We start from the raw sequence: 22,296 nt of genomic DNA, 5'->3' as shown, positions 1-22,296 counted from the left end.
TTTTTTCCTTATGATTCTGTCTATATTATTAACTGATATTTTTCTATTAAAAAGTTTTTCCTTTCAAGTCCCTCCCCATTTTTAATATCACTAAGGTATAAAGGACTATTTTATTCAATGTGTTAAAATCCATTATTATTATCATCATTATTCTTTTTGAAGCTCAAATTGCCCCCTATTTGGCTGGACTGCCTCTTATCTGCTTGGAGATTTCCCCTCTTCAGGCAGATCCTTTAGACATGACTGATCTGGCACAATATAATTCACGCTCACTTTATACTTTTTTCTATCCTAGACCAAGATCATCCATTTCTTTAAAGAAACAGTGGTTCTTTTTAATGGGGAATGGTATTCCAAAACTAAGATCTGGGTACTAGATGTGCTCATCACTGAAATTTTTAAAATCATATAGGAGACCCTAGTATAAGAAAATTCTACTCCCCTGAGAATGTCAGAACAACATATATCAAAAGGAAAATGATGCAGAGGTCTTAATCTCCATCCTATATTCCCTTTGTTATCTCTCCATTACCTCCACTGATTAGGAAATGGTACGGTGTTGTACACTCTTCCCCAGGAGCTGTTTTCAGGAAAGGACTAAACTTCCATTTGAAGTTTGCAATCTGATACCTGATCATCTTAAATTCACATCCCCTCTGAATCAGGACTGGCCCCTCCTATTGGGGTAAGGAGGGTATAACGATTAAAAATGGGACCAATATCTTCTTTGTTGAGATCACTCAACCTCTAGTGATCTGAGACTATACCTTAATCCTATACAGGACCAGTCGAATAGGAAGTATTTAACAACTGCTGCATCACCCACATAGTATGAAGTTGCCTTGCATTGGGTCCAATGCTCCTCCCACTAGTAACATGATTTATAAGCTAGACAGTAAAGGCTACCCATATACACAATGCATGGATGGATATTAAATAGCCTTCTCTTCTAGAATAAGAAGTCTTAGAACTTTACTGAAGTTCAAATCGTCAGATGTTTTTTTGAATATTAGGATGTGTGACTGAGGATAAAGCTGACCCAAGTCACGCACAACTAGACCTCACCAGCAGAGGTCAGGAGAGGATAAGGAGTGTAAGAAGCAAAGAGTCGTGTTTTGATAGAATAATGATATTGAAAAGTCATGTATTTTGAGCAAGATTTCACACCTCATAAAATTAAAATATAATTTTTAAAGATCTGAAAAGTCTCCAATATTCTGTTAAGCCATGCAAAATACTGCACTGCAAAAAGGAGTAGCTGAATCCATGAAAATTCATAGCTTTACATATCCTTTCCTCCTTATTAAAAGCATCAATAAGCTCAAAGAAACAATATAATCCATTATTAATAGTGTTCTTTGCAGAGTAAATATAATAAGTATGTGTGTTTATTTGCTTCAGTGACTGTCAGGGGGAATCCAAAGCAGTCTGCAAACACCAACACCCACCCTCTTACGAGGGACTGCCTGCCTTCCACACCCTATTTTAAACAGAGAATTACCTTATGTAGAAGGAATACACTGGCAAAGCTGGAACAAAAGCCCCGATGACCTGCCTGTGCATCAGTGTACAAGTCTTCCCGAACGGCAGGCAGGAAGTACACGTTGCAAGTGGATGCTCTGTGAAGACTGATGAACACTTGTACGCTTCCACAAGGCTATCCTTTCCACTGATTTTATTCAATGCCGCATATGAATATGCAGAATTTTTTATTAGCTTCCTAGAAATGGCAGACCTTGGCCATTAGGACTAGGCAACCACTGAAGAACATATGAACTAAACTGAAACTAGAAAAATTGGGGGAAATCCTGATAAACTAAAAAGTTTCCAGCCTCAGACTGCTCTGCATGTGTCTAAAGTTCTCATTCCACTTTAAAGAAACCAACTGGGCCACACGATATGAGTGCAGTTTATAGACAAGGGGAGGACGGAGTCTCAGTCGGCAGCCTCAGAACCCCTGCTCCCAGCAAAAGCCTGACAAGGGAACATAAAACTATGTCTTACGTTAAATTATTAAGGTGTGCGTATCATTTCATAGTGATTCCCTGTTATATTAAACTGTTTAGAGCAAACAATCCATTAATTATAACTTTAACTGCATTGGATAAGAGGTCTTTTACTGTACAGGCAAATCTCTTTAAAAAAAAATTAAAAACAAACAACCTCCCTCAAGCATGCATTCTCCAACTAGGTTTTGTCTCATATTTCTTCTTTCCTTCACTGTCACATTTCTTGAATCATCTACGCTACTGGTTCCCACATGTCTGGATTTTCTGGACCAGGAATTCGTTTTGAAAGGGGAAGAGAGGTGGCATTGGAGAGAAAAGTCAACAGTGGGTTGCCAGATTTTTATTCTGCCAAATATGGATAAGGTACCTTCCAACTCTTCTCTCCCTCATTTCTCAAATAAAGCACACTGTCAACATTTGAAAGGACAAGCTCCGCCAACCTTTAAATTCACCTGTTTAATGACATAACACAGTCTTTATGTTCACCTGGTCGTTCACTCAGCCACCATTTATTAAGCACGTACTATGTGCCCTGCTCTAGGTTCTGGGGATACAACAGTGAACAAAGCAGATGAAACCCCCCCCCCCCAGAGATTACATCCTAGTGAGGAAACAGACAAAATAAAGATATAAGTAAAATACTGAGTAAGTGAAACAGTGTGAGTACTAAAGAGAGAAACAAAGGACAGAGGGGGATAGTTGACATGCAAGGGGGAGGGAGTTCCCAACGTAAGATCTGAGATGCCAGGGAGGGTCTTATTCCGAAGGTGGCGTCATACAGTAAATACCTGGAGGAGATGAGGGACCGAGCCCTGTAGCTCTTGGGGGTAGGAGGAGGGGCTCCCCAGGAGAGGAGGCAGCCAGGCAAAAGCATGAAAGAGGGAACATGGCGGGCTGGTCAGGGAACACTGAGGAGGCCGGTGGGTGAGCAAGAGATGGGAGCAGGAGAGGAGAGACTTATGGAAACCAGTCACACGGGGTTCTGAGATCATTCTAAGGACCTTCCTTTTTACTGTGGATAAGCTGGAGAGCAGGCAGGATGTTCCCATCAAGAGTGACATGCTCTCTCTTATTTCAACAGGATCATTCCGGCTCTTGTGGTGAACAGACAGCGGACACTAGCAGAAGAAAGGAATTGGAAGCCCCAGAAGAGAGGTTCCAGCAGACCAGGCAGCAGAAGGCCGAGCTGACACATGAGGTGTGGGGATGGTCAAACACAACTCAGAAGTTTTTAGACTGAAACCTGGAAGGGTGGCGCTCCCACTGGTTGAGATGGGAAACTTGTTCACAGATGGATTTGAAGAGAATAACAGAAACCCCAGTTTGGACATTTTTAAGACATCTGAGTGTATGGAGTAAGCCAGACACTAAGTCTAGACACTGAAATGCACACACAGTCTGGGGGCTGGCGTTTAAAGCCAAAAGACTAGATGAGATGACCGAGGAGGAGATCCAGACAGGAAAGAGAAGTTCCAGGCCTGAGCCATGGGCTCAGGATAAAGTCATGAGACGAGGAGGAACAAGTGGAGGAAATGGAGAAAGAGCAGCCAGTGAGGAAAGAAGAATATGTGGAGAGTAGGGGGTTCTGAAGGCCAAGAAGTGGGAACGTGTGAGAGTGAGGCTAAGCAACCAATCACATGCGCGGGTGGGTCACTGGGAACTGACTACTTGGTGTGACAGTGCAGAGATAAGAAATAAGAAACACGAAGCAAGCACATCGGCTGGGCAAGGCCAGAGAAAGAGGTACTGGAGGTTTGAGAGGGAATAGGAAGCTGCACTAGTTAAAATGGGAGCAGAAATTCACTAGGAGGAAGCGGTATGATGTCCAGGCAGCATAAACATCCAGCTGAGGTTTGTGATCATGGATGTAAAGTAAAACCAGTCACCCCAGTTGGGAGTCTTTTCCCAGTTGCACTGAGCCGCTCAGGTGCAGGTGCTGCAGAGGCACAAAGTTCAGCCCAGGAGAAGTGGGCAGGAGGGGGGAGGGGGCGGTCCCAGCCTGTGGCAGAGCTGAGCTGGGAAGAGAGGGAATAAAGACATAACAGTTGTGGGATCCAGAGGGTCCACGGATTATCCAAGTCAGGGCACTAACAGAGAGAGAATGGCCAGAATGTGGACACAAGCAAATCCCTGTGTGCCCACTTCCAAGTGGTCTGGTAGAAGTTCACCAGGGGCAGAACTGGTAGAAAGTGCCGTCACTTCCTTCTCCTGCATCCCTGGGCCGCAGGGGCCCGCCTTCTCCACCAGCACCACTGCCAGGGCACGCTGCACACACCATGCCCCTGAAAGCCACTATCATTTCCCACTACTGTCTCACCTGACCTGCCTCTAGTCACTGGATGAACAGCCAGCCTCTCAGAGCAGAAACTATGCCGAATTTGATCCTGATGTTCCAGGCTATGGCCTCGATTCTAGACCCATGCTTGATATATAGTTGCTAAGCAGTAATAGAGCTTTATTAAGAGAAAGAAATTTCTTTGCCCAAACATCAAGGTTATGACACAGAATCAGGCAGTCACAAGAAAATTTAACCGCAGGAAGTACCTATAGGGCTCTCTACACGGTATATGTAAAATGGCACTTTTTATCCAGAGTTATGCTACAGTTCTAATTTTCAGGAAATTTTTTATTTTAGAAAGATTTTATAAAATATTTTTCAAATTCCAATTCCAATTTTACCTCCGTTGTCTGAAACCCAGCCTCCTTCCCCCATCAAACATAAACAAACTGAGAATAATCCCCCCGATCAATAGCCTCCCTCTCAAATCATAAATTCTACAATTCATTTTTAGGTACATAAAACAATGGAGAGGGGGAGGGAGGCTCTGAGCAACCTTAAACATTCAGTCGCTGGTTCTCATGCACACCCAGCTATGGAGTCAGCTCCCCAGCCAAGTGCAATGAAGAAAGGGGAACCACTGAGTTACCAAAAAACTGATGAGTTTACTATATGTAAGACTTTTAAGTCTTTAAAATGCACATGTACTTATTTGACTACAGCAAACTCTTTTTGTTGTTGTCTGTGGAAAATGTGATTAAAAGCTCATGGCACAGTTATGTTCCAAAAAGCTGCTGGTCTGGACCACGGCTTTAGGAGCCACACGGTGCTTTAGAGGCACCCGTGAAACTTGTACACCTTAGGGGCCCAGGCTCTCACTGCTCCCAAGCTCTGTGCTCTCACCAGGCCCGAGCCCTGAGGCATCCTCGATGGAGAACTACCCGTGCACAATGCACTCTCTGCTAACGCCTACCTCTCCTTTTTTCCAAGTACCTATCAGAAGTTCCATAAAATCTAAAATTATTTCACCATTAATTTAATTACTTTCTTACAGTAAGAAACATGAGGGTCAAATTCTAACGATGACTACAGCACTGACATATAACACGGCACTCACAATCACAAAGGTGGCAGGTTTTATTCCTCTGATGAATGTAATCCCCCGGTAACTGTAAACAAACGCAGAGCTGGACTTACCCGTTCCATAGCTGCATTATGATATGGGAGCTCCTCTTCGCTGCAGAGGAAAAACAGTGGATGTGAAATAGTTGAAACCAGAGCAAACTTTTAAAAAATTATAAGCCTGTAGGTAAACATGATGTACAACCATTTATTTATCATCTCAAGAGCTACGTAAGCTTCCATTCCACCGAATTTAACATAAAACAATGAGCTATTCTGTAACCACGTCCCCTGTCTTCAAATCTCTAGACACACTCTGTCCAATCCAGTCATCTCCTGTCACAGGTGGCTGTTTAATTTTAAATGTAAATTAAAATGAAATAAAATTAAACTTTCAGTTAGGAGCCTCATTAGCCATGGTTCAGCTACCATACTGAACAGTGCAGACACAGTGAGAACACTTGCACCGCTGCAGAAAGTTCTACTGGACAACACTGCTCTAGTCCAGGAGTCAACAGCCTTTTCCTGCAAAGGTAAATATTGAATTGTAAATATTTTAGGCTTTGTGGGCCCCACAGTGTTTTTCATAATACTCAACTTTGATGTCGTACTGTGAAAGCAGATACTGACAGCATGTAAATAGAGTGTGGTTTTGTTCCCATGAAACGTTTACAAAAATAGGTGGTGAGCTGGATTTGGCCTATAGGCCATAGTTTGCCAACCTCTACCCTAGACCATCACCTCCACTTTCTGTCTTCAACTACAGCCTGTAACAAATGATTGTTCAAAAAAATTAGTATAAGGAAATAAAACTGCCTCCCATGGATTTATGAATTAAAAAGAAAACTTCAATTTTTATTCTGTAAATAAGGAAAGCTTCATTTGTCAAAACTTCAGTGGGAATAATTTTTAAAAATGTAAATATAATAAAAGATCAAATCAATTTCTCTGATACAGTAATTTTGCGATACCACCTGCAATATAAAACATTCTGAGACTCTTGAATTAATTGTCAGTAATATGAAAACCATGTACTATCTGTAAACAGTGCTATGTACTTTGAGTTGCTCTATCAGTAGTACTGATGTTTTGACAAGAACTATCCATATTCTTCCCTTAGTTTCTATTGACACCAGATAATAACACTTTTAAGAGTACAATATGTTAGTATTCAAGAGTCCAACGTTTTCAAAAGCACTCTTTTGCTACTCTGGAGAGTCCCTAGGTGAAGCGTGAAGCTACAGCAATGAAACTGACCAAAAGGTGTAAGAGCCAAAAGAGATCTCAGAGAGATAGTCCAACCCCCTCATTTCACAGATAAGAAAACTAACATTTTCACTCAGACACCATCACTTATCCTAATACAGAGATGTTCAGCACTATCTAACCCAGTGGGTCCAAACTTAGATAAGTATCTATCTTCAGATTGTGCAAGAGTATATGAAAAACAGGCTAAGAAACCAATTCTCAAGAAAAAGAATATCTAAGGATTAAATATAAGTTTTTTTTTTGGAAGTGCCTATTCACCTTTTTTTTTTTAAATAGCTTTTGTTAGGCTCTTAGTCTAACTTTCCCTGTTGATTTGTAATCCTGATTACTAGTGATGCATGAATTACCAGTGATGCATGAATGGCACCCATCCATTCTTCATTTACTGGCAGAAGGCGGCCTGTCAACACTACTGGAATGTACTTGCTAGGTGATGAGGTCAGCAAGGACATCTTGAAAGAATAAGAACATCTGGCAACCTCTGTGTGCACCAACAATGGCGTATCTGGGGTGAGTGGGCTGGGCTGCCCTGGGCAAGAGCAACCTTCTGTGCAGCTGATTTGAGCAGGTCCGGACCTAACACTGAACACTCAACGTTCCTAACTGCAAATGAAGTGCCAACTCTGGCTGCCACCAGAGGACAAGCTCTTCAGTGTCCGCCTATTCACTAAACAAGACTAACAGGCCTAACTGTGCCTGTTCTCAACACTGAATCAGAACCAAGTTCTGCACACGTCTGTGGAATGGTGCGAATATCTGCTCAGGCTACATGGTCTGTGCCAGGCTGGTCCTACCCCCGCCTCTGGCAACCACCAGTATGTTCTCTGTATGTATGAGTTTGGGTTTTCCTTTTTTTACATTTCACACATAAGTGACATCACACAGCATTTGTCTTTCCCTGACTTATTTCACTTAGTATAATGCCTTTAAGGTCCACCCATGTTGTTACTGATGGCAGAATTTCCTTCTTTTTTATGGCTGAATAATATTCCCCTGAATATATCCACCATATCCATTCATCCGCTGATGGATGCTCAGGTTGTTTCATGTCTTGGCTATTGAGAATAATGCTGCAATGAACATGGTGGGTACAGATACCTTTTTGAGTTAGTGTTTTCATTTCCTTCAGATACATACCCACAAGTGAAACTGCTAGATCAGACAGTAGCTCTATTTTTGATTTTTTGAGGAACCTCCATACTATTTTCCATAGTGGCTATACCAATTTACGTTCCCACCAACAGTGTACAAGGGTCCCCTTTTCTCCACATCCTTGCAAAACTTGTTATTTCTTGTCTTTTTGATGATACTCATTCTAACGGGAACAAGGTGATATCTCATCGTGGTTTTGATTTGCATTTGCCTGATGATTAGTGATGCTGAACACATTTTCATGTACCTGTTGGCCATCTTCTTTAGAAAAATACCTATTCAGATCCTCTGCCCATTTTTTTATTGGATTGTTTGGAGGGTTTGTTTGGCTAGAGTTGTATAAGTTCTTTGTATATTTTGGATATTAATCCCTTATCACAGTGGTCCCCAACCTTTTTGGCACCAGGTACTGGTTTCGTCAAAGACAATTTTTCACGGACGGTGGTGGGGGGATTGGTTCAGGTGGTAATGCGAGCGATGGGGAGCAGCAGATGAAGCTTTGCTCACTCGCCTGCCACTCACCTCCTGCTGTGTGGCCCAGTTACTAACAGGCCACAGACTGGTACCGGTCCACAGACTGGGGGCTGGGGACCCCTGCCTTATCAGATATATGATTTGCAAATCTTTTCTCCCATTCAGTAGGCTGCCTTTTCATTTTCTTCATGGTTTCCTTTGTTATGCAGAAACTTTTTAGCTTGATGTAGTCCCACTTGTTGTTTGTTTGTGTTTGTTTTTACTTTTGTTGGCTTTGCTTTTGGTGTCAAATCCAAAAAATCATCACCAAGACCAATGACAAGGAGGTTACCACCTACTTTTTCTTCTAGGAGTTTCATGGTTTCACGTCTTATGTTCAAGTCTTTAATCCATTTTGAGTTGATTTTTGGGTATTGTATAACATAGTGGTCCAATTTCATTCTTTTGCATGTAGCTGTCCAGTTTTCCCAACACCATTTACTGAAGAGACTGTCCTTTCCCCTTTGTATATTCTTGGTTCCTTTGTTATAAATTAACTGACCACATATGCATGGACTCTAACAGATCTACGTGTCTGTTTTCATGTCAGTACCATACTGTTTTGATTACTGTAACTTGTAATAGAGTTTGAAATCAGGAAGCATGATGTCTCCAGCTTTGTTCTTCTTTCTCCAGATTGCTGTGGCTATTCTGGGGCTTCTGTGGTTCCACACAAATTTTATAATTGACTGTTCTATTTCTGGGAAACATGCCACTGGAATTTTGATGAAAACTGCATTAAATCTGTAGATTGCTTTGGGCAGTATGGACATTTTAACAATATTAATTCTTCCAATCCATGAGCATGGAATATCCTTCCATTTATTTGTGTCTACTTATATTTCATCAATGTCTTACAGTTTTCAGTGTACAAGTCTTTCATCTCCTTGGTTAACTTGAGATTCCTAGGTATTTTACTCTTTTGGATACAATTGTAAATGAGACTGTTTTCTTAATTTCTTTCTGATAGTTTGTTATCAGGGTATAGACATACAACTGGTTTTTGTATGCTGATTGTATATCCTACAACTTTACTGCATCCGTTTATTAGTTCCAACATTTAGTGGAGTCTTCAGAGACTATATAGACAGACATATCATCTGCAAATGGAGCTGGTTTTACTTCTTTCCTTCCAATTTAGATGTGTTTTATTTCTTTTTCTTGCCTAATTGCTCTGGCCAGGACTTGCAATATGATGTTCAATAAAAGTGGTGAGAGTGGGGACCTTAGAGGAAAAGAGGAAAAGCTTTCAGTTTTTCATCACTGAATATGATGTTAGCTGCAAGCTTGTCATGTAGCCTGTATTATGTTGAGGTACATTCACTCCATACTCATTTTGTTATGAGTTTTTATCCTGAATGGATGTTGAATTTTATAAAGTCTTAAGACCTCATAGATAGAATGTGATCCATTCATGAATTTTCTTGCATTATTGCTCCATTTCTAAAATCTTTCATACAAAATCTGCTATGTGCTCAACACTGATCTCCAAAGAACTTTTCCTCTTCTAGTCTCTGTGTTGGCATACACTCTTTCACAGCCTTCTAAAGAGAAAACAGGGAACATGCCTTATCAAGAGCTATACACAATGTATACATACACACGTAAAACACTGTGGCAGCCTCAGGCACCATGGCTGGCATGCTGCAGGAGTGTACTAATGTTGCTGAATGAATGTATGAAGGGAAGGATGAATGCATGCCTGCATTCATGTATGCATTCTTACCGTGACACCTAAATATCCTCCAAGTAGAAGAAAGGGAAGACCAAAATCTGGGTGACTGCAGTGTTCCTTTACATCAGCAAACTACAGCCCCTGAATGAAATCTGGCCATCGGCCTGTTTCTGTAAATGAAGTTTTACTGGAACACCACCATGCTCATTTATATATCGTCTATGGTTGTTTTCAGGCTACCATGGTAGAGTTGAATAGCTGTAAGAAAAACCATATGGTCCACAAAGCCAAAAAGTATTTAGTATCTGCCTCTTTACAGAAAATGTTTTCCTACCGCTGCTTTAGAAAACGAAGGTTTGTCGTCTAATGGAAAGAGGCACCTAGAGACTGCTTAAAGAAAACACCAAGCTGATAGCAAGAAGCTACGCCTTGTAGAAATACACAAAGTAAAAACAACAACATAGGCATCACTGGAAACACAGGGACCTTACCTGGATCTATTTTCTTTTATCTGCTATTAAGCTTAAAATAATTACTAATTAGAGTGTATGTGCTTGTAATTTCTCAATAGCTCAAATGGAGTATTTCTGTAACTACGAGATAAACTTTCATTTGGAAACATAAAAGTTAACTTGTGAAAATCAGTTATTCAATATACTAAATTTTATTTCTGATTTTGTAGCAGATTTTGCCTAAGTTTAGATTTACTCTAGTCAAAATTATTGGATGGGTAGAAAGAGTTCTCAAGGCCTCGTCATTAAAACAGATATTCTTTAAAAACAAAAACACCATTATTCTGGCTTACAAATATTTATATACTCACATTAAACTACAGACAATGTGCTAAATTTTATAAATATACACATTGTGATAAGTAGTTGAAAATCTGAAGCTTGGTATTAATTTTATCTTTATTTTTGAAACAATTTCCTTCTAATTCTTCTATTAATAACTTGTGGCCTAAAAGCATTATCTATGATTATCCAAATACCAAGCATTCTTTGTCGAGCAGGCTGACAGTGACTATTTTTCAGAAAAGTGTTGAAAGTTCAAATACTGAAAGTTCTCTTAAGTTCTTAAATAAGCTCGATTTCTCCATTCTCCAGATACAAGTCCATCACAGGCATGCAGCTAGGGACAGCTCCCCATTTCTGTGTACTAAACAAAGACGACCCTGTTCCAGCATCACGCCAGGCTGGTTTGGCAACAGTTTTTATATTTATTGTGAAATCTGTTATAAAACCAAGTTAGTCCTATACTGTATTTGTTAATTACTGTCATCCTTCTCCACATATCATAACAAGTAATTTAAGTTACAAAAACTGTAATTAGATATGAAGTCAGCAGCCTTCAGAGAAGGCTGCAAAGTTACTTTGTACCATTTTATTGACCTTGACACTTAAAACGCATGTTTATCACAGAACCAATCAGAAATTACAAAGAACTAAGACAGCAGAAAGAAACACTCTTGATCAAGGTGTGACAGGGAGCAACGTCTAAATGCCTAGGCCAGGTGACTTTATTCAATAGCGCAAAAAAACCCAGCAGCAACCTTGGGAGAAAGTGTCTCACTGAAATGAAGCACTGTAACAAAAATCAATGCCTTTGGTGAAATTCAATAAAGCCTAACATCACACTAAAATCCATTTCTATGCTTCATTATTTTTGTTTGTGCTGCCTGCTTTAGGATTGCACCATGGAGTTAATACAAAATTTAGGGAGGCAGTATGAGGACTGGTTGGGCTTCGTTTTCAAAGACGGTGAGCTCACCAGTGGGATCATTTCAAACAGATCCCTCTCCTTAGGCACTCTTCTTTCCCCCTTTAATTTTCTTTCTAGGCATTTCGAAGAGTTTCTTCGATGTTTCTCTTATTAAAACTACAGAGGCAATAGAATGCAGAAGGTCAAAACTCAGGCTCTGCCCTGAGGCTGCCACGGTCAGTTCCCCAATCTTACTGCGAGCGCAACCTGGGCAAGTTGCTTGATCTCTTTGTGCTTCAGTTTCATCTAAAAAAAGACAAAAAGAGTACCTATCCCAAAGAAGTTTTGAAAGGAATAATCCATGTTAAGAGCTTAGAACAGTGCCTGGCACACAGTAAGCGCTCAATAAATATTAGCTAATATTATTAAGGTAAATCACTGAGTGACTTTTTTTCCCACTAGAGCCAAATGGACCTCAGCACAGAGGTAAAAAGAAACATGGAGTAACTGAGTGTGATTTTTAGATTGTAGACACAGGCTAGGCTCTTGGGCCAGAACCTAGTTGTTTCAAGCAATGAGAAAAGAGAATTTAGCTAATTCCTAGACCCTTCCGGAATGCACGGATTTTTCATACATATTTTGTCCTATATTAGACCATTTTATGATAACATCCTTTGTAGTGGTTCACGCCCATCACAAACACTTGGGGAGGTCAAAATCAGCTGAGTTGTATCCTACCTTCTGAATCAGAATCTGGGATACAACCCAGCTATCTATTTAAACAAACAAACAAACAAACAAACAAACATTTTCCAACTAATTCTAATGTGCAGGAGATTTTGGGACCCACTGATCTTGACAGTGCTAAATGCTCGAAATGTCCTTCCAAACAGCATTCACATACCTCAGATCTGCACATTAACCCACACAAATGTAAAATCATTTCCTGTCACATCTGTGGCCAAGTTTGATTTACTTAAAAAAAAAAAAAAAAAAAGCCGAAGTGGGGGTTTCCCTTAGGGACAGTATTTTCATCACAGTTACACACTGCTCTGTTGGTCTGCTGAAATTCAAAGTCTTCTAATTAGAACTAGGCAGGAGAACATTTCGGATATGCTGATATCATTAGGTAGCATAATGACACCTTACGTTTGTCTAGACCTGTATGTAGTATTCTATCATTTTATTTCTTCAAAGCTTCAAGTACCCCTAAGTATGTAGAGCAATTAATGATTTCTGTTTCACAGATAAGGCGTGAAATAGTTAACTGAAACCAGCAAAGCCAGAAGAAGAGCATACATTCTAACCCCCAGAACTGTTTGTTTGCTTGCGTCACCCTGAGAAAAACAAGATGCAACAAAATACTTTCTAAATGCAAGAAAACTGAACAGAAAGGAAAAAGAAGGTCTGAGTACTATAAAGTTACTGCTATGAACTCCCTAAGAAATTGTATTCCTCCTTCAAAATTTAATCATGTATCATAAAATAAAAATCCCTGGCTTCTTCCTCTTTATAATAAATGAGACTGGGAAAGGATAAATGTGACTAAGTAGTAGGTTAATCACTAAATTGTATGGAACCATACAAACTACAAAGATGCAGAAAAGTCTCCAGCCCATGGGAATCTTACTAAACAAAGCCAGAACCAAACAGGCAAATTCACATCATTTCAGGATGTTTTTAAGAGTCAAAACCACTTTAACTACTTTACTTTATAGTGCTCTAGGCCTCTCTCGACTCCTTACGTAACATACTCAGGATAAATGGAATTAATTTTCAGAAGCAATAATACAAATACATTTCCCACCATAAGGAAGATCAGTGGCATTTCTTTTCATTGCTCATTTTCAGGCTGCACGATACTAAAGTTCTAACTGCTAATTATTTTTAAAATGCATTTACATAAAATAAAATGTTTTATCATTATTTTTGAAATACAAGTTGTTATTGATTTCCACTTAGTTCTGCTAAATTATTAATATAACTCATTCACTGCACTTAATGTTCTTCCTAAAACACAATGAATATTAAAGACTGTATTCTTAACTATAGTTCAATTTCAATCACAGAGGTTAAAAATGCCAGGAATTTAATAAAAAAAGCATGTTGCAGGATCAATCCTGGAATCTTATTCAGAGCAATGCTATTAAAAATAAAGAAAATCAACGAAATAGGAGACCATAGAAACATAATTTTAAAAGTTAGCTTTCAAACTATGCAACTTACTGTAAGAAGCCAAATCTATCCGTGACTTTGTAAACAAGGTAATCAGCATCTTCCCAAGGTTCAATCTCTGCACCTTCTCGTCCCTATAATAGGGGACAAAGAAGGGTGTTATTAGGAATATATAAAACTGAATAATTTCTTAAAAAGAACAGAAAACAAGACTTATTTTTTGCTAAAAATAAGAGCTAGAACTGAGGCATTATCGACCCTAATTAACTTAAAAAAAAATTTGGGGCAATAATCACTATTTCTTTGATACAAACTTTGGAAGACATTAAGCCGTGATCAGAGCTGGGTTCCTGTGAGAAACAGACTGGGAAAGAGGGAGCAACGGAGGACAAGAAGCCACTCAAGAATGAACCGTCAGGGCTTCCCTGGTGGTGCAGTGGTTAAGAATCCGCCTGCCAATGCAGGAGACATGGGTTCGGGCCCTGGTCCGGGAAGATCCCACATGCTGCGTGCGCCACAACTACTGAGCCTGTGCTCTAGAGCCCGCGAGACACAACTGCTAAGCCCGCATGCCACTACTACTTAAGCCCACTCTCCTAGAGCCCGTGCTCCACAGCAAGAAAAGCCACCACAATGAGAAGCCCACGCACCGCAACGAAGAGTAGCCCCCGCTCACCGCAACTAGAGAAAGCCCGCGCGCAGCAATGAAGACCCAACGTAGCCAAAAATAAATAAATAAATTTATTTTTTAAAAAAAGAATGAACAGCCAAACTTGAAGGTTTTAGAGTGAAAACATCTTAGAAGAAAGTATGGCTTGCTTTTTCATCCTAACTTCTCAGAAGAGTGGGCTACCTACTTTGCCTCTCTTCCTCTTCACTCCCAGCTCTACTGGCCCTGACACTATCCTTGCCAAGGTCAAAACCGGCCTCCCACCGTCAGATCCCGTGGACACTACTCTGGCTTCCTCACCGAGTGGACTTTTCCACTGTGCTTGTCAGTGCTGCCCAGCCTCATGACACCATCGTCTCTTGGCTCTCCTGTCCCTCCCCTACTCTTCTGTGACAGCTTCCTATGGGCTGCCCCCACCAAGTGTCCGTGTGCCCAGAGCTCCACCCTCAACCCACTGCCCGTCACACTCCCCTCCTGAGCTGTGAAGCAGCACTGATTAGAGCAGGAGCCCCAGGGCAAGAGGCTACACTAATCCCTCACGTTTCACACTTAGTACCCGACTGTCTCGTGGATGTTTGGTAACTGCCTGTTCATGTGTTTTCTGAGTAGGCCGTGAGCATCTTGCGGGCAGGGACCCCTTGTAACTCATGTTTGTACAGTGAAACCCCAAGGCCTAGCATGACACTTGGCCTGGTCACTAAGTGTTAACTGCATGAAAAAAAAAAAAATGCACGTGAGCATGAACAAACGATGGTTCTATTGGTTTTAAATTAGTTAAGCAGTTAAATAAATTAATTGGGTTTTTCACGGACTACATTAAAACCTAATCATAATAATGGGAAACGGTGTCTGATGTTCCAAACAACCAACTTAAAAAGAAACTCTGGGAACATGATTGTTCAGTTGAGCTCTGCCTGTATGCCTCCCTGGAAGCAGGGCACAGTCCAGATGGCCTTCTATAATTTCATGTTCCTGTTATTCTCATAAGTAATCAAAAATAACAGATACGAAATTACATCCAAGTGATATAAATATAAAACATGACATTTATAAATCATGGCTACAACTCATTGTAGATCTCAAGAGCTAAGGTAATAATAAGGATATATGTAAATCGTCAACAACTGTGATTTTCTAGGGCATCAAAAATGAGATTCCAGGGCTTCCCTGGTGGCACAGTGGTTGAGAGTCCGCCTGCCGATGCAGGGGACACGGGTTCGTGCCCTGGTCCGGGAAGATCCCACATGCCACGGAGCGGCTGGGCCCGTGAGCCACGGCCGCTGAGTCTGCACGTCCAGAGCCTATGCTCCGCAACGGGAGAGGCCACAACAGTGAGAGGCCCGCATACCGCAAAAAAAAAAAAAAAAAAAGAGATTCCATAATTAACTTAAGGATAAAATGCTAATGGAGATTATACATCATGTATAAATTCAAATTTTCAGATCCATGTTCAATTTTTAACATCACGTATCCATTATAAATAAAATGCGTATCCAATTCCATATACTAATATATTAAAATATTTATTGAATACCTAGTATGAGCCAGAACTATTGTAGGTATTTAGGATACAAGAGCAAATCAAACAAAAGAAATTCTTACCCTCGGAGAGTATACATTCTAGGAGGGAGAGCAGACAACAAAGTATAATAAATATAAAGTATGCTGATACTTTAAATGCTATGGTGAAAAGTAAAGAAGAGAAAGGGGATAGAGAGAGCCAGGGGGTGGAGGGGTGTATTTTTTAAACAGTGTGGTCAGAGAAGATTTCACTAAGAGGTAGCATCTGGGCAAAGAAAAAGAGGAGGCAATAGGGCATGAAGGTATCCAGGATACAAGTGTTCCAGGAAGAAGAAATAGCCAGTGCAAAGGCCCTGAGGCAGGAGCAAGCCTGGAAGAAGTGTTGGAAGAATAACAAGTGACCAGAGTGGCTAAAGCACAGGGAAGGAGGAAGAAAAAATACGGAGATGAAGTCAGAGAAATAAGATGACTTCAACAGTCACGGGAAGTAAACAAACTGCTGCTGTAATTTAAGCTCTCCAAAAAGGAACTCCATTTCTGTTTATACTTCTGTAAATAAAAATTACTCAAAGAGTAAATATGAATACTTACTCTGTCATATTTAGCAACTATTTCAGCTCGCTCCTGGGCAAGTTTGATTGCTACATCCTGGTTTGAATCTGTGGAGAGATCAAATTTCAATGAACTGTTATTTAAAGATTTATAAAGTTAATTAATTATAAAACTAAGATAAAACAAATGAAAATAAAACAGTAAATCAATGCTGCCTAAAATGACAAACCAGCAAAATCGAATAAGGTATCCGTAATTATAACTTTGAAATATCAACATATCTACCATTTCAATATTACAATACCATGCTCAAAAGAAAGCAAATTGGTTAACACAGCATTAACTTAGGGGATATGGTAAATCTTATCCCTCAAGAGTTAATTTTGGATCTAGTTTCATAGAAATAAATATTAAAGTAGAAACTGGAACTGAGAGCTCTAAGTTTTCAGATGAAATCCACTTGGGTAGATGATGAGAAGAGCATTCAAGAAGGCTTTTAAAATTTTAGGTAATTTGCTCGCAAAATAAATCAGTGCAAGATAGACTTCAGGAGTTAAAAAAAATATTTCTCTGACGTGATGAATATAATCATTTCTTCATTTAGCCTCTCAGGTCTCCCTTATCAACTGCCCCAACTACTATTATAATCTCCAGTTTTTTACCACAATACAACCACAAATAAAGTTTTCTTTTGTATTACCACCAGGTTATCTTTCAAAATCATTAAGTCTGGTAACAAGTAAAGGTCAAAACATGAAATAGTGTGGATATGATTACACACCCCAACTACCATAAATAAAAATAAAAGATCAATGACAGACTGTATAAAAGGCACCTCTGATCAAGAAGAAAGACAAGCATTCCAGTGGAAACTGGGCAAAGGTCATATGCAAGAAATTCACAGGAGTAACAACAGCAGTGACAACTCTGTGTTCCGCACAGAGTGCCCGGCAGATAATAAGATACTGCCAGCATCCGATACTGCGGGAAAGCACTTTACATGCCTTATCACACTTAATTCTCACAACGGCACTTCACTGTATTAATTCTATTACACAGATGGAAAAAAAATGAGGTTTAGAGATTTTAACCAACTTGTCTAAGGTCACAAAGCTAGTAAACAGCAAAGATAGATTCAAATCCAGACAGTATTGACTCCACAGTCCATAATTTTAACCACTACTTTATTAAAAAGATCACTAAAGACACGAAAAAGGATGTCCAGTTAAAGATGGCAGATGGAACACACACTTTTATATCCATTCCTCCTAAAACCCCACTAAAACGACAATATAGGGATTCTTTAAATCCTTGCCCTCAGTGGCCCAGCAAATGGAGGTTCCAGAGAAGAGGTGACGGTGGGGTTAAAAACAGGGAGTTGATTAAAGAAGTCAAGTCCTGAGAGTTGAAGGGATGCGTGTGTGTATGTAAGAGGTTGAGTGAGTGCAGGGAAGAAAACCAAATCCTCACCCTCCAAAGCAGGAAACCATGAGATAATGACTAAATCTGCAGAACAGGAAGCGGCAATATAGGCATGGTATCTAGCGCTTTGCAAGTAAACGGATAATGAACCAGCTGGGAGTGGAGAGTGATTACTTCTTTGGGGTGGGCAGCCTGGAGGGAGGGGTGTGGAAGTCAGCTTATTTTTCAAAATAAGTTTTACAGGCTGCTGAATCTTTACACCAAGTACAGCTCTGATAAAAATAAAAGCTAATTTTAAAAGCCAAGACATGGGGGAAAAAAACTCAAGTCATCAGAAACTAAGGAAATACAAATTTTAAAATACCACTTTGGAGGGGGATGGACCTAGAGTCTGTCATACAGAGTGAAGGAAGTCAGAAAGAGAAAAACAAATACCATACGCTAACTATGGAATCTAAAAAAAAAAAAAAAAAAAAAAAGTTTCTCATGAACCTAGAGGCAGGACAGGAATAAAGATGCAGACGTAGAGAATGGACTTGAGGACATGGGGAGGAGGAAGGGTAAGCTGGGATGAAGTGAGAGAGTGGCATGGACATAGATACACTACCAAATGTAAAACAGATAGCTAGTGGGAAGCAGCTGCATAGCACAGGGAGATCAGCTCGGTGCTTTGTGACCACCTAGACAGGTGGGATAGGGAGGGTGGGAGGGAGACGCAAGAGGGAGGGGATATGGGGATATATGTATGCATATAGCTGATTCACTTTGTTATACAGCAGAAACTAACAGAACATTGTAAAGCAATTATACTCCAATAAAGATGTAAAAAATAAATAAAATAAAATAAAATAAAGGGACTTCCCTGGTGGCACAGTGGTTAAGAATCCACCTGCCAATGCAGGCGACATGGGTTTGATCCCTGGTCCAGGAAGATCCCACATGCTGTGGAGCAACTAAGCCCATGCACCACAACTACTGAGCCCGTGTGCCACAACTAATAAAGCCCGTGTACCTAAAGCCCGTGCTCCACAACAAGAGTAGCCACCGCAATGAGAAGCCCACGCACCACAACGAAGAGTAGCCCCCTCGCCACAACTAGAGAAAGCCCACACGCAGCGACGAAGACCCAACACAGCTAAAAATAAAAATAAATAAATAAAATACCACTTTGCACCTATCTCACACTGACCAAGAAATGCATCGATATTACTCAATCTTGATATAGTGTGGGGAAATCTGCCATTACTTATGCTGTGGGTAGACTTACAAATGTATAAAACCTTTTTGGAAAGCAACTTGATAATATGTATCAAAAATCTTAAAAACAGGGCCTTCCCTGGTTGGCACAGCGGTTAAGTCTCTGCACTCCCAATGTAGGGGGCCCAGGTTCAATCTCTGGTCAGGGAACTAGATCCCACATGCATGCTGCAACTAGGAGTTTGCACGCCACAACTAAGGAGGCTGCCTGCCGCAACTAAGGAGCCAGTGAGCTGCGACTAAAGAGCCCACGAGCTGCAACTAAGGAGCCTGCCTGCCGCAACTTAAGACCCGGCACAACCAAATAAATAAATAAATATTAAAAAGAAAAAAACCTTAATAGGTAGAGACTATAGTCCAATAAATACCCACATAATAGCAAAGTGCTGTCCAAATGTTAAATAGTATTAAGGACAAAACACAAGAAAAGTTTTCTAAAGTAAAGAAAAAAATAAAAGTTTTAAAAAATCTTAAAAACAGGCATCTCCTTTACCCAATAATTCCACCTCTAGGAATTTATGATAATGAGATAATCAAACAAGCACAAGGTTGTTTATAATAGTAAAAATAGCAGAATGGAATTTGTGAATTTCTTAAAGCTTATTTGGGAAAAAAATGTTTATGCCACTGCTTTTCTCAGACTACAAAGTGTCAATATACTATCCTTTGAGGGAAATGTGAATAAATAACAAATGGTTCAATAAAATAAGAAAAATACAGGTTAGTTGTTCAGATTTTCACAGTTAACTTATACAATCAGAAGTCTGGGATACTCAACTCAATTATACACATATTTATTATCCTATTTTAGACGTATGAACCTTCATCAATTCCTTTTTCCCTCTCCTGTTACCCAGCTTTAACACATTTCACTTCTACAAAAGGGTAGGGAAAGCAAATTAACAGAAATTAAACTCAAACTAGGAAACTTGGCTCCTTAGTAAATTCTACTCCATTACCAGAACAGCTAAGCATGAATTTCTATGGTGATTAGGCCAAATCCAATAAATGAGTGCTTTCTTTGAAGTATTTTATACTAGTCCTTTATTCCTGCTACTAGTCCTAGGAGTCTCAACTATATTTCCAACTTGACAATGAAAAGTTTAAAAGTGTAAAGGCAAGAACTGGAAAAAGTATAGAGTTCGGAAGTGAAGATGCAAAGTATCCCAAGAAAACATCATTGTGGCAAACTGTAAGCTACAACGCTTTACATGGGTCGTCTCCAATCTAGAGATTTCCAGAAAGGAGACCTAGCCAAGTAATATGGGTTGTACTGGAATTGGATGAAACTGTACCTAATTTTATGGGAATAAAATGATTAACATGATTAGAATAGTTGACTCCAAATCAAGTCAGTACTAATCTTTAAATTCCTTTAGAAAGTTCTTATCCTTGTATTTCCTGATGCGGAGAAAATTTTGTATTGTTAATGAATGTAAAAGAGAACAGAGTTAAAGTCAAACTAATTTTATAAAATATAGCCAAACCTGCTTCTTTGAAGAGACTAAATAGAAATGCCAATCTTTCCCAACACCAAGTTTAGAGACATTATTTAATAATCCGCATTGTGAAGCAAGCATCTTTCCAGTAAGAAGTAGTGTCCTTATGCAGAATTCACTATAGTTAAATTATATTTCATACTGTCTGATCTACAGTTGAGAAGTTTATTAAGAATTATAGTAGAATACTCCCTTTGGTTTTGTTCTGATTGCTTATTTAGAAATTCCACTGCAGAACAAAGAGTTTGCCCTATAAACACTGACCACAGAAGGTATTGGCAGCTGTCTGTGTCTATGCAAGTGTGCACTGACTTCCAGGCTGTGTTCCTGGGCACTTGTCATTATCAAACACAGTATTCAAGTATCACAGTATTCAAGCCAAATCAAATCAAATTATCTTAACTGACTTTACATCTAATGTAACAATGTTTCAAAGTACAAGAGGCACATTTTAAGCAGTAAGGATAGAAAGGCATTTGGATTAAATACTCAAGTATACAGAAAACATCTCTGGGCACAAACGAACGGAAGAAAACGACAACTAGAGCATTTTAAGAAGACCTCTAATTCCATTTAAACATAAAAACTTTAAAGAATCAAGCATCCACCTGGATTGTAACTTAGTATCACTAAGTTAGCCCCAAATTGTAATGAACAATTCATTCAAAGTTACTAAATTTTAAATTCAATGAAACAAAATTGACAGACCATTTTTCCTAGTATACATTTTAATAGATGAATGTAAATAAATATATATTTCAATTTAAAAAGTACTTTACCCTTTGTTAGATAACCAGTCTGGCTTTGGGAATTAACAACAGCTTCAGTCCTCATAGAGTAAACTTATCTCTTCCAAGGTTCCATTACTGCTTTATAGTTTGCAAGCACACCAAGAGTGTTAGGTGGTCCCTCACACATTCTGCAACAAACTGAAACAGAAAAGCGGAAGGCAGCTCTACTTTAAACTATTTGTGAAACAGGCACAAGAAAGAAAAGGTCTGAGATATATTCTAAGGGGGAAAAAAAGACCTTGCTGTGGTTACACGCACTACAGATATTCAAACAAAGATGATGTTTGTTGAGGGTAAAAACATGCCTTTCAGGCTAGATCCCAAGTATGAACCACACCAGCCTACACCCAGCATTCCATCTAGTAACAAACAGGGGCTTTGAATATGCCTTAATCTTGCACTTCAAAATTAGCCACATTCTTATTACTTTTAATAAAACTTGTCTTGGAGCAATAAAGAAAAGTTGTATTTAAAACATTAAACTAAAGCTAAGTAGGAATACTCTTCTCGAGTACATTTTATAACTTAATTTTAATGATACTTTTTAATGTGAAAGCTTCAGCCCCTGTTTCAGACACTAAGCAAATGCATACTAAATTCTGGAGGGTTTTGGAAATATTTAACACACCACACATATACAAGTGAAATAAATGTTTCATGAAACAAAACGCATAGCTTACTGCAGGGTGG

General features: G+C 39.5%; 1 protein-coding gene across 12 annotated transcripts in view; it reads right to left on the bottom strand.

Annotated features, from left to right (window-relative positions):
• Positions 1-22,296, bottom strand: part of USP6NL (USP6 N-terminal like) — a 208,228-nt gene that overhangs the window by 67,397 nt on the left and 118,535 nt on the right. For 8 of the 12 annotated variants that reach the window (XM_022580293.3, XM_089906504.1, XM_089906510.1 and 5 more), the window contains exons 3-6: positions 21,595-21,744; positions 16,677-16,744; positions 13,946-14,028; positions 5,485-5,524 (exon numbers count right to left, since the gene is read on the bottom strand). In XM_022580293.3, the coding sequence (XP_022436001.1) occupies positions 5,485-5,524; positions 13,946-14,028; positions 16,677-16,744; positions 21,595-21,649 (246 nt within the window). In that variant the 5' untranslated portion in view covers positions 21,650-21,744. Of the gene's footprint in view, positions 1-5,484; positions 5,525-13,945; positions 14,029-16,676; positions 16,745-21,594; positions 21,745-22,296 lie in introns of those variants that run through there. The other 4 variants (XM_089906509.1, XM_089906508.1, XM_089906514.1 and 1 more) reach the window with 2 other exon arrangements.

This window comes from Delphinapterus leucas, chromosome 2 (assembly GCF_059928025.1).
Source record: "Delphinapterus leucas isolate spDelLeu-1000000601 "Yukka" chromosome 2, BTC_Dleu_Yukka2, whole genome shotgun sequence".
NCBI classification, from domain to species: Eukaryota; Metazoa; Chordata; class Mammalia; order Artiodactyla; family Monodontidae; genus Delphinapterus; species Delphinapterus leucas.
The sequence above is the reverse complement of the archived record's forward strand: the minus strand, read 5'-3'. Positions and strand labels throughout refer to the sequence as shown.